At 35.5% G+C, this 14034-nt stretch overlaps 1 protein-coding gene across 1 annotated transcript in view; it reads right to left on the bottom strand.

Annotated features, from left to right (window-relative positions):
- Positions 1-14034, bottom strand: part of Rock1 (Rho-associated, coiled-coil containing protein kinase 1) — a 119430-nt gene that overhangs the window by 78274 nt on the left and 27122 nt on the right. Inside the window, exons 2-4 of the mRNA XM_013014887.1 lie at positions 12799-12880; positions 1482-1582; positions 896-1033 (exon numbers count right to left, since the gene is read on the bottom strand). Coding sequence (XP_012870341.1) covers positions 896-1033; positions 1482-1582; positions 12799-12880 — 321 coding nt within the window. The remainder of the gene's footprint in view (positions 1-895; positions 1034-1481; positions 1583-12798; positions 12881-14034) is intronic.

Here is a 14034-nt window from a genome sequence, read left to right as displayed (position 1 = left end):
TATACTTAGAATAGACTTTCATTATATACTATAAATAAACAAATCACAAAATACAAATAGACATTTAGAAATGCTCTAGCTCATTAGCTTCCCACATATAAATCTTACATTATGAATGCCAAATGTAAGATAAATAACAGATGGGACGCACACCTATAACCTTGAGTATTCAGGAGGCAGGTCAAGAGGACTATGGGAGGATAGCTAGGGCAAAAAGTTATCAAGAGATACACATCTCAACAAACCAAGAAGCCATATGGTGGTGCACACCTGTAATCCTAGCTATGCTGGAGGGGTAAGCAGGAGGATCAAAAGTCCAGGCTGAACTCAGGCAAAAACTGTGAGACCCTATCTAAAAAATCATGGTGTGGCTCAAATGGTAAAGCATTGCCTAGCAAACCCCATTATGTCATCTATAAAAAACAGACTTGGCTTTAGGTGAACCCAGAATTATAGTTTATCCCCAACTCTGCTTAGCCTATAACTTCACACCACAATTAAAAATAACCAAGAAGACTTCAAGTTTATGAGCAAGAAAATTGTTGCCTAGAAACACTACATAATTTGGTCACAGATTAATAAACAGGCCAGTGGCAGTCAAGACTGGAACTTACAAATACTGATTTCTAGAATATTTTTCTTCCTGCTGAAAACCTAAAGCCCACAGTGCTACTTGATAGCTTAGTCCCCTCTGACTTTCCCTTAATTTCCAACATTTCTTTCTACAAAGTAAGAAACACACAGACATGACAGTTGTCAAAGTAGATTATTTAAACTTTTTTATTTAACTAAATTCTATTGTAAAACAATTACAAACATATTATCACTGTTCTAAAACATAAACTAAATTTCTGAGGTATGTTCAATATAATAATGAGATAGTAGCAAGTCATACCTGAACAACCCAAGGACTGTTAGCAAAAGCCATGATGTCTCTTTCTTCCCAAAAAAAAGCAGAATCAGATCTCTTAATCATTTCAAATTTGCTGAGGAGCTTCATTGCATATACCTTCCTGGTAGATTTATGCCTGACCTTCAAAATTGAAAAGAAAATCTTTTAATATTTAAAACTTAATGTTTCAGCAAACCGTTTACTAAATAACCTTAATATTTTAAAATAACTAAGCATTACTATTTGACTATTTTCTTTTTAAGTACCTAATGTCAGAGCTTTATTATCAGAATGTTAGAAGAAAAATCCTGATTCCCCATATAATAACATACTTCCCCCTCCACTTTGCTACATATGCTGCCCTCTTTATATGGCTTATTATTCCATAACATAGTCTAATATTGGAACAAAGATTTACGTTTTGAAGCTTGAGGGCTAGTCTCTACCCATGGATACTTAAGGAAAATGTTTCCCACTACTGCTAAATTTGACCCAAGGTTTTCATGTCCTTAAGTAAAAATTGGTTAGAGCAATTTAAGAGTTCTAAAAATATGTATGTGCGTTTTCAAATAATGTAAGTACAACCTACCAATTGAACTTCTCCAAATGCACCTCTACCAATCACTTTTACTACTTCATAATCTTCAGCTTTCATTCGCAAATCTCTAATTTTGTTTATTGTGTCTTTATCTGTATGGAGAAAAAAATTTACAAATTTAAGGCATTAAAATATTATAGTTAACACTAAGTCAAAATCCACCATAAAAAAACAAAAGTTCTTAAGAAAATATTGGTGGGAGACATAATTTAGTGGTAGAGTGCTTACATAGCATGGCCAATATCCTAGATTCAATCCCTGCACTGAAAAAAAAATATCTGAAGTTCAATAGAGAAACATTCAATGTGCTAAGAATTTTTAAATTCTGGAACAGCTTCACTACAGTATTACAAGTTTTTATTAAAACCTGACAGTAGGGGCTGGGAAGGTGGCTCAGTGGTAGAGTGCTTGCCTTGCATGCATGAGGCCCTGAGTTCAATTCCTCAGTACCACATAAGCAGAAAAAGCCAGAAGTGGCGCTGTGGCTCAAGTGGTAGAGCGCTAGCCTTGAGCTGAAGAGCTGAGGGATAGCACCAAGGCCCAGAGTTCAGGCCCATGACTGACAAAAACAAAAACAACCTGATAGTATTACAGTTTTAGGAACAAAGCCAATACTATATTAAAAATTATTGTTGAGTAATTCATTTCTAGTATTTTCACATCAAACATGAATTTACATTAGTGGAATAAAAGCAATGTTGCTAAAGAATAAAAATAAATTTTCCAACTGGCAATAGTCAGTACCTATATCATTACCTTGGTCTATCTGAACCTAGATTTTAACTTAAAATACACAAAGGGAATCACTGCAATTATTTATATAAACCTGTCATGCTACAAACGACAATAATTTATAAATCCCCACTGGATAGATATTCTAATTCCTAATTTGGTCACAGATTAAAAGATGGCTATTTTAATCCACATGGGTCAACATTGGCATGAGATTACATGGAAAAGCTTAACATTTCAGAGTTGCACAAAATAAAAAAAAACAACTATTAAACTGGGGTTCTATTCCTAGAAGAAGTGGCAGTAATATTCTTGTCTTTCTTTTAAAATGTTCATTCAAACTCACATTTGTGTACATAACCTCAAGAAAGACTATAGAATTAAAAGGCAGAAGATCTTTCTGTTCAATTTCCTTGAATTTTAGTTTGTTTTACATGTTAACAAGAGTTAAGTGCCCACTGATTGGTAGCTTTCAGGCAAACTCAGTGTTTATGGCTCTAATTTTCTGAACTCATTTCACCAAAGGTCCAATCCAGAAGGAATCAAAAGACTTAAATAGTAAAGTCTATCCAGTAGACTAACCAGTTTCTCAAACACTATTAAGGACTACATCCACTTGAATCCCACGATCTTAAAACAGTTATTCATTGCAAAATAAGAATGCAGCAGACCCACCCCTTCTTTGAGGTAGAAAAATAGTACATATACTAAAAGATATTTTCTAAATGTATATTAGATGACACAATATTACTGGATCTTCATACTCTATAGACAGGAAACTGGGGCTGTGTCTTAGGTGAAATCTCTGAGACAGCCAAGAACTTTCCATTAATAATACCTCCACTTTAACTGACTGGCATATGCCTTTCTTAACCTGAATAGTGTTGTAGTTGACATAATTGATTGCTGACAATCTCAGATTAGGCAATCTCTCCCTTAGCATTAATAATCTTCCACATCTCTACTTAATACCTGAAGAATCTCTACATTCACATTTAGCCAGTATAGCACACTCTAAGACATTACAAAATGATTGCTCATTGATTCATTTTTCACAACAGATGCTCAGTTTGTAACTATAATAATTAATTATGAATCATATAATACCAATTAATAGCAAAATACCAAGACAAGACATATATAAGCAAAGAAGAATATTAAGGATTAATATTTTTTCCAAGATCATTTCATAGTAGCATGAAGAAAGATGGAGAATGTGTACAGAAAAAAGAATACCTTAATAAAATAGACAAACCTACTGAGTGACCACATATGAGGATGAGATAAGAATTAACAATGATTGGGGTTGGGGAGAGGGAAAATGGGAGACAAATGAGGGAGGGGGAAACAAGTTCAATAACAAATGTACTTACTATCTTACTTATATAACTGTAACTCCTCAGTACATTACCTTGACAATAATTTTTTTGATTTTTAAAAAACAATTAACAATGACACATTTAAGACAAGTATTCAGTGAAAGCCTACTCTGCAGCAGATATCCTAAAAATTAGGACCACGTAAGATAAAAAATACAGGAAGGTCATAGTCTAAAGGAGTAATAATAAATACTTTAATTTTATAACATGACACATATCATAAAGGAAGGCTGAGAGGAAGACTATATTCTATATTATAGGCTACATCATTTTAAATGGAACAACTAAACATAAGCAACTAAAAAGAAAATCTTGTTTTTGTAACTGCCAGTTGATGTCTTCAATACTTTCAACAATTGTTCTTGCCAAAAGTCTGTTTTCTTTAACAAGCAGGGATTGAACCCAGGGTTCTATCACTGAGTCTAAAGCAAGTTTTTTCTCTTTGTTTGCTTCTGTAATCACACATGATTTCTCTCCCTGACTAACAAACCATAACTAATTTACCTAAGACTATCGTTTTCATGTCTTTTCTACTTTGGGGAAGAAATTCTGCTTCACAAATGAGACATTCCATTTTAAGTTTTCTATTTTTTAAATAATTGTTGCTCTAAGAATTTGTAATATTGTGGATTATTATTTAGTCTGATGTCACTGTGTACTGTGTCCTTTTAGCACAGCTATCATGCCACTGTATAATAAACAGTAGTTTGATTTAATTTAATTTACTGAAATAGTCTACATTACATTAAGCCTCAGAAATATGTTTTCTTTATGGTTTGGACACAAAACATAAAATTACAGTATAATATATATGGTACTCAAAATAGAGTTTTAACTGTATCACTGATTTACACTATACCTAACAATACAGTGAAGGAATGAGAGATGATACATGTGTATGACATATGTACCCAGAAAAATCTTATTTCACTTTTAAAAAAAAATTTTATTTCCCCCCCCTTTTTTTTTTAAAAAGACCAGACACTGATGATGGCTCATGTCTGCAATCCTAGCTAATTGAGAGGATGAGACTGGAAGGATCAAAGTTTGAGGCCAACATAAGAAAAAAGTTGGTGAAGCCCCCTTCTCAATCTGTAGCTTGTATTCTAAGATATAAGAGGCTAAGATTGATAAAATGGTTCAAGGCTAGTCCAGGCAAAAGACTGCAAGGCTACATTTCAACTAAAAGAAGCTGGCCTTTGTGGTGCATGCCTGTCATCCCAGCTGAGACATAAAGCCTAAAATAGGTAGCTTGCTTTCTAGGCATATGTCTGGGAAAGAAGCAATATCTTATCTCAAAAATAGATAGTGCAAAAAAAAAAAAACAAAAGGGGAAAAGGGAGCTGGAGGTGTGTGGCTTAGTGGTAGAACACACCTACTCACTAAACAACAGTTCCAAATTCAAACCCTAGTACCGTTAAAAAAAAAAAAAAGCCCAACCATACTGATAGACACTGAAATGTTTATTTATTTTTATTTTTTTGGGGGGGGGTCCAGTCGTGGGCTTGAACGCTGGGCCTGGGCGCTGTCCCTCAGCTCTTCAGCTCAAGGCTAGCGCTCTACCACTTGAGCCACAGCGCCACTTCCAGCTTTTTTTCTGCTTATGTGGTGCTAAGGAATCGAACCCAGGGCCTCGAGCATGCAAGGCAAGCGCTCTACCACTAAGCCACCTTCCCAGCCCTGAAATAATTATTATATACTTCTTTTGACCTTTGCTCCAATAATCAAAAAAATATAAATGCCACTTTTAGCTTGTAAGCCATACAAAAACAGGTGGCAGGTCAGATTTGGACTGTGAATGGTAGTTTGAGGACTCCCAACAAAATCTGGTACCTGCTGAGGACACTAACTCCATTGTAGTTCTCAAGTGCCAGTTCTAGAAGACATACAAAAATAAACACTTCAGGTAGAGATTGGTTTTTACCTTTCTACGATGTACTGTGAACACATAAATGGACATGTGAAGTTGTAGCTTCCCTGTACAACTATTTGCAAATAAAAAGTTAAAAATAAGTAAAAATAAACTGCTTGTCAAAGATACAAATGAGGGCCTGGCAATGTGGCTTAGTGGTAGAGTGCTTGCCTAGAATGCAGGAAGCCCTGGGTTCGATTCCTCAATATCACATACACAGAAAAAGCCGGAAGTGACACTATGGCTCAAGTGGTAAAGTGCTAGCCTTGAGCAAAAAAGGTCAGGGACAGTGCCCAGGCCCTGAGTTCACCCCAGGACTGGTAAAAAACAAACAAAACACACACACACACACAAATGGAATGACCACTATATTGCAAAGTTCAATGACCAATTATTAATTTTTACCTTGATATTTCAGCAGATTTGACAATTTTATTAATTTCTACTAGTATGTATTTTTAAACTTCCAGATACCACATTTTCCCAACAATACTATGGCTTGTTTTGTTTAGTCTTTTTTTTTTTGGTCAGTGGTGAGGTTTGGACTCAGGACCTGGGTGCTGTCTCTGAGCTTTTTCGCTCAAGGCTAGCACTCTACTACTCTGAACCACAGTGCCACTTTCAATTTTCTTTTTCTTTTTTTTTAGCCAGTCCTGGGGCTTGAACTCAGGGCCTGGGCACTGTCCCTGAGCTTCTTTTGCTCAAAGCTAGCACTCTACCACTTGAGCCACGGTGCCACTTCCAGCTTTTCTGTTTATGTGGTACTGAGAAATCTAACCCAAAGCTTCATGCATGTTAAGCAAGCACTCTACCACTAAGCCACATTCTCACTTTCCTGCCAGTGCTGGTTTTGAACTTCAGATCCTCAGATCTCAGCCTCCTGTATAGGATTACAGGTGGGAATTGCCCATGCCCGCCCAAGGTTTAGTCTTTAACAGTGTTTTTTTCCCCAAATCTATACTCATTTCTCTGGACTTTTCAACCATCTATATTAACATCATCTTCCAAATCTTTATCTCTAACAACATCTCTCAACCTGACACATTCATATTCTACTGCTTTCAACAAGTATCCAAATGATACCCCAAAGGGCAGAAAACATTTCAAATTTAATATGCCAAAAAATGAACAGACTGTCTTAATCAAAACTTATGACTTCTACACTTCAGATGATGGCTCGATTCTGCTTACAACAATAACCTAGAAGGTATTATTTTAAGTATGTGAATATTTATTTAGAATCAAAAAGGCATCTAAAAATTAAGACATATAAAAAGTCAAAAAATACTAGATAATTAAAAATTTTAAATATTTTTATTAACTTTATGATAAAACTCAACATTGTACATTTCCTTTTTTATGGATAACCATGCATACTTTCAGGTATGTGAGGCAAATAAACATTTTCTTTTCAGTCCTCATTATCTAGGTATCAAACACCAAAGTCGAGAAAGCATAATCTTTATACTTAAATGAGTCCAATGGCCACAGATTTTCTTTTCCCTTTGTTTTCACACACTCAACAGATAAGTTTGCAGCTAGGATATTTAGGCTTAAAGTTTTAGAATAATATTTCAAATGGCCATATTTTATAGCTGCTAGTTTAATAAAATCTAAGCTCAATTCCTTAAAGAGAAAGCTTTTTTCCTCTTTACATTTTTTAAGTGAATACATTAAAATTCTACATAAATAGCTGGGCATAGCAGGCACTCCTATAACACTAGTTACTTGAGACACTGACACTTGGGAAGATATGGTTCAGGACAGTCCAGGCAAAAAGTTTGTGAGAGCTCCTGGAGATGTGTCTGAAGTGACAAGAGTACCTGCCTGGGAAGCGTAAGGCACGCGCGCACACACACACACACACACACACACACACACACACACACACACACACACACACACACCCACACACACACACACACACGCGCGCGCACACACACACACACACACACACACACACACACACACACACACCCATGGGGTAGCATGTGAAATTTCAATACATGTATGCATTTTGTGTAATGTTTAAATTAGGATAAGCATATTTGTTTCCTCAAATACTAACTTCTTTATATTCTATATTGAATATATTCTATATTCAAAATTCTTTTCTCAGGCTCTTTTCCAAACTGTATATTGTTATCCATAATCACCACATGCAAGAGTATTAGAAGTTATTTTTTCTTAATTTTATAGCCTACTGACTAGTCTTTGCCCATTCTTCCATCCTCCTGCTTTGTCAAGTCTATGGAAACCATTATATTGCCTCAAATTCTATGAGAGTAATGTTTTTAGATTTTACACATATGTGTGATATGTGGTATGTCCTTCCCAACCTGGCTTACTTTCATTTAATGTTCTGAACTCCAATACCATGCTGTCACAAATGACAAGATTGCATCCTTTTTTTTTTTTTTACAAAATCAAAAGGTGATTTTTTATTAGAACAATGCCACATATTTTAATACACCTTCACCAGAAATGCATACCAAAGATCGATAATAGTCATAAGAAAGAAAAAAGCAAGATGACAGCAGACATAATATATTATACCTCAAAGGAGCTTAGATCCAGACTAACAAGAAATAAACACACCCCATATACCTCCCATACGTATGTACAGCTTATATAAGCAACGATCTATAAGACACATTGGAAAGGGAAGGGGAGAGAGGGGAGAGAGAGAGAGAAATAGAGAGGGGGGGAACATATATATGTGTAAATGTTTTGTGGAGCTTTGTGGTAATAGGTTGCAACTCAGCAGCAATGCTGTAACGTGTGTGGGGGGGGGATTCTACACTTAAAGAAAAGCATGGGAGGGGGGAGGCTGGGAAGGGACGTGAAGGGTAAACAGAGGAGGCTGCAATGCTTGGTAAGAAATGTATGCATTATCCTGCCCATGTAATTGTAACCCCTCTGTACAGTATGTTCACAAATAAAATTAAATTAAATTAAAAAAAGAAAAGAAAAGCAGAACACATTATACTTGAAATTGACAACTTCTAGGAAAATGTAAACTTACCTTACAGTGTCTTTCTAATGTATCGTGTTAGGCATTGATAGTTTTAGGTAAAGAATTTATTTTGAGCTGATTGCATCCTTTTTATTATGAAGGTTATTCCATTGTGTGCATAAATGTATAGATATTTTAAAAAATCCATTCATCAGCTAATTTAGGTTGATGCCACTTCTTGGCCACTGTAACTAGCGCAGCAGATGCTTCTTCAATATAGTGGCTTCATTTCCTTTTGTTTTATACTCAGGAATGCGATTACTGAATCATGCAGTATTTTTATTTTAAATATTTTGAGGGTATTTTATGCTGTTTCATAATGCCTGTACCAATTTTCATGCCCACCAACAGTGTATGAAGTCTCCCTTGTCCTCAAAAGCATTAATCATTTAGTTAGATATCATCAACTGAAGTCATAGCTGTTATGGTTTTGTACATCCTTGATGAGTAATGCTGAGCATTTTTTCATATACTGGTTGACCATTTGTATGACTTCTTTTGAAAAATGTCTAGTTGTCTTTTTTTTGTTGGTACTAGAGTTTGAAGTTAGGGCCTTACACTCAGCTTGCTTGCTCAGTTGGTACTCTCCCACTTGAGCCACACTTCCAGTTTTTTGCTAGTTAATTTGTAGATGGAGTCTCATGGACTTTTCTCCCTGGGCAGCTATGAACTGCAATCCTCTGGATTTCAGCCTCTTGAATAAATGTTAGCCACTGGTATCTACTATATACTTTTTTTTTTTTTTTGCCAGTCTTGGGGCTTGAACTTGAGGCATGGGTGATTCCCTAAGCCTCTCTGTGCTCAAGCCTAGGGCTCAGAAGTGGCGCTGTGGCTCAAGCTGTAGAGCGCTTGCCTTCCGCTGACGAGTGCAGGGACAGTGCCCAAGCCCCACAACCAACCAAAAAACAAAACAAAACAAAAAGGCTAGGGCTCTACCACTTGAACCACAACACCACTTATGGTTTTCTCTGATTTTATCGGAGTTAAGTCTCAGACTTTCTTGCCTGGGCTGGATCCAAACCACAATCCTCAGATCTCAGCCTCCTGAGTAGCTAGAATTATAGGCATCAGCCACTGGCACTGGGTATTATCCATTTTTTCAAATCAATTTTGTTAATGAATTATTTGGGTTCCTTAAGTATAAGGATATGCAAATATTCTTACATATTTTTCAATATACAAATATTTACTCTCATTCTATAGATTGTTTCTCAACTCTATTTCCATTGTTGTACAGAATTTTATTTTTTTGTGGGGGGGAGATGTTTGGTTTTTTTGAGATGAAGTCTTATTATGACAATCAATGTCAGCCTAGAAACTGGCATACAGCCCAGGCTAGCTTCATGATCCTTCTGCTTCATTACTGAATTTACTGCTGAAATTACAACTATGTACCACCACAGTAAGAAGAAACTTTTTTATTTTAATGAACAGTTTATTTCAGCAGTGCTATATTTAAACTCAGAGGTTAGGCTGGTGTTCTACCACTTGAGCCAGGGCTCCAGCCTGGCTTTTTACTAGCTATTTTAGAAATGGAGTCGAGCCAACTTTACTCCTCAGGCTGGCCTCAAGCTTCAACCCTCCAGATCTCAGCCTCCTGAGTAACTAGGATTACAGGCATGAGCCATGTAGCTGATAAGAGACAGAGGTCTAGTTTTGATCTTTTTGTACACGGATATCCAACTTTTCTTAGTATCACTAATGAAAAGGACTTTACTTTCCCCAGAGTGTTGTTATTAGCAATTATTTTCAAGGATTAGTTTACAATATGTGTAGGTGTTTATTCTTAGACTATATTCTCCTGCTGCTGAGGACTGAATCCACAGCCTCATGAAGCTAGGCAAGTATTCTAACACTGAGTAGTAGTATATCACCAGGCCTAGGCTCTCTCTTGTATTCCGTAAGTTAACATTTCTTTTTTTTTTTAATTCAATGTATCTTTTCTATGATAATACCTAAATAAATTCTAGCAGTGTGCGGCACTATCCTATGAAAAACTACTGTTGTATATGAAATATTACATAATGTCAGGAATTATAAGATTATATTGGGAAAATACATCTGTCAAGCTTTTACATTTATAACATGCTTTTTTGCCTAACTTTGCCCCAGTATTACTTATTTTGACTTTATATTAGCAATATGTTGCTTCTCTAAAGAAAGTAACAAAGTTTTTTTCTGAAATAACATGTTGATTTAGAATTGTTACTATTTACAAAATTGGGTTTATTAATGTATAATCAACGGAGTAAATGATTCACTTTAAATGTTTATTTTGATGAGTTTTAGTCAATATCTACACTAATAAAATCATCACCAAATGAAGGTAAAGAATTCCAAAGTTTCTTCATACCTCTATTCATTTTTATGTGTTTATGTCTACTTATTTTACCTAAAGCCCTGCCAACTTCTCATCTAATTTAATCTCAAAAGTTTTGCATTTCCAGAATGTCCCATAAATGGAATTATATATAGTAACAGGTTTTTGTATATGACTTTTTGTACTTGACAGAATGCTTTGAGATTAACTGGTATGTTATAAATACCAGTGATTTATTACTTTTTTATTGTTGAGTCGTATATCATTATGAGGTTATACTAGAATTTATCATCTACTGACCACTTGATGGGCACTTGAATCACTTCCAGTTTCCAGTGCCTATAATTAAAGCACTTTTAAAACATTCCCACACAGATCTTTGTATAGATATATGTTTTCACTTCTTTTGAATAAATACATCTGAAAGAGATTCCTAAGTCATATGGTTAAGTATGTGAATAACTTCGTAAGAAACCATCAAATTGTTTCTCAAAGTGTCTTTTTATAAAGCATCCAGCAGCATAGTATCTGGCAGCTCCAAATTCTCAAAAATACTTGATCTTATCAGGTTTTATTTTTATCATTTTAGTGCATTTTGGCCGTATCTTTTTTTTATTATTATGAAAATACCATATAGAGGAGTTACAATTACATGCCGTATTTTGAAGTCTAACCCTGTTGAACAGTTCTTGTGCTGTTTATTGGCCATTTATATATCTTCTTTGGAAAAATGTCTATTTAAATTATTTGCCCTTTTAAAGACTGAATTCAGTTCTTAAGACATACTTTCAATTCTAGATATCTGTCAAATAAATGATCTACATGATTTACTAATAATGTCTTTTTATTTTGTGACTTGTCTTTTTTTTTTTTTTTGGGTCCGGTCGTGGGGCCTGAACTCTGGGCCTGGGCACTGTCCCTCAGCTCTTCAGCTCAAGGCTAGTGCTCTACCACTTGAGCCACAGCGCCACTTCTGGCTTTTTTCTTTTTGCTTATGTGGTGCTGAGAATCGAACCCAGGGCCTCAGGCATGCAAGGCAAGCTCTCTACCACTGAGCCACCTTTCCAGCCCCTGTGACTTGTCTTTTGATTTTTTTTTCTTTTTTGGTTAGCACTGTGTTGAACTCAGGGCTTTGTAGTTACTAGACAGTTGCTCTACCACTGGAACTAGGTCCTCAGTTCTTTCTGCTTTTATTATTTTTTTGATAAAGGACTTTTGTATTTTTGCCAGAACTGCATAGACCACAATCTTCCTACCTATTCAGCCTTCCCATAACTAGAATGACAAGTACATGACACCATACTCAGCTGTTACTGATTGTGCTGAAGGTCTAAGGAACTTTTTGCCTGGATTGGCCTTGATTTAAGTAACTAGGATTATGGGTGTGAGCCACTGAGCCTAGTTGAATATTGCTTCATTTAATCCTTTTCCTGAATCTACAGAGATGTGCATTTCTTTTTAAATAGGGTACATTAATTTTTTCAGACTTTACAAAATAACTGTACTCCTAGCATAAGTCTTCCTTCTTCATGATTTCTACTTACTGTTACATTTGAATTCCCAAAATTTTATCAATATTATTCTCTCTCTGTATTTTCTTCAATTCAGAAATTAAAATAGAGGGGCTGGGAAGGTGGCTCAGTGGTAGACTGTTTGCCTTGCATGCATGAGGCCCTGGGTTCCATTCCTCAGCACCAACTTATATAGGTACTTTTGAAAATGTATTTACTTTAGCTATTTACTTTTATTGCATTCTCTGAAAAACATTTTGTGGATTTTCCTACTATGCATTCAAACTGGCTACTAAAGTTTCTTTCTCTTAGTATAGGAATTATTGATAAAATAACCAAAAAGCAACAAAAGAAAAAAAAAGAAAGTTGGCTTGAATTCTTTAAGATGTAACCTCATGCAGTCTATCATTAACCTCCATAGGAAAAAAAATTACTTACATCGGCTTAAAAAGTTGTCAATATTTTTGTTTTTTCTTAAGGCAGGAAAATCCAAATCATAAACCAAAGCATCCAATCCATCCTAAAGAAACAAAAGAACAGTTAGTTTTTTGGATCACAATAGAGTACTTTCCATTTTTAGGAGTGATAAATAAGAGCATATACTTCAATATTAAATTTCTACTCTATGATACATCCTTATTCATTTAATACTCTTTACAATGTTACATGAATACTGGGACAAACCCTTTTTATTTTATACAGATTTTCAACTCCTAAATCTGACAGACACAGAAGGAAAATCACCATAGACTTGCCTCCAAGTGATTTCAATTCATGTACTTTTCTCATAATTATGTAATTTTACATTTTATTTTACTTTTCTACTGTATTTATCTTCATTTCACAAGTATTCATCCAAAACCTACATCTGTGACTACAAGGGTAATAACTAAACAATAGTTCTGAGGCTTATATCATGAGGCTTAATATAAATTCTTCATAATCACATATTCAAGTTGCATGTGTATTTAGTTATAAAAATTGGATTTGGGCCAACTGCCAATTCACACCTGTGATCCTACTCAGGAGGATGAGATCTGAGGATCAGAGTTCAGAGTCAGCATGGCAGGAAAGTCATTGAGACTCTTTATCTCCAATTAACCCACCAAAAAACCAGAAGTAGACCTGTAGCTCAAATGGTAGAGCACTAACCTTGAGCAAAAAGCTCACAGACAGCACCCATACCCTGAGTTTAAGCCCTAGAAGAGACAGACAGACAGACACAGACACACAGATACACACACACACACACACACACACATCCAACCAAAAAAACACAGTAGGTTTTATGTTTCTCGGCTCCCTCTCTCTCTCATTTTGTAGGGCAACCAGGAATAAAGGATAAACAAAAGCTGTTGCTCTTTTAATGTAGATATTTAAATATTAGTTAAACAAGTACAGGGTAACATGACGGCATACCAATCAGTGTAGACACCGAAAGACATCTATTAAGACTATCTCTTTCCCATACGCAGGAGCAAAAGATGAAACATTCAGATAATCCTTCATTACAAAGTGTCACTTTGATAATGTGGTTTGTATAACTCAACAGTATTATGGAGAAAATGGTATTTTTTTGTACTGGTACTGGGGTTTGAACTCAAAACCTGTGGCTCATGGCTTTTGCTCTACCACTAGAGAAATGCCTCTAGCCTGGCCTTTTTGCTAATTTTT

This window comes from Dipodomys ordii, unplaced genomic scaffold, assembly GCF_000151885.1.
Source record: "Dipodomys ordii isolate 6190 unplaced genomic scaffold, Dord_2.0 Scaffold25, whole genome shotgun sequence".
NCBI classification, from domain to species: Eukaryota; Metazoa; Chordata; class Mammalia; order Rodentia; family Heteromyidae; genus Dipodomys; species Dipodomys ordii.
The sequence above is the reverse complement of the archived record's forward strand: the minus strand, read 5'-3'. Positions and strand labels throughout refer to the sequence as shown.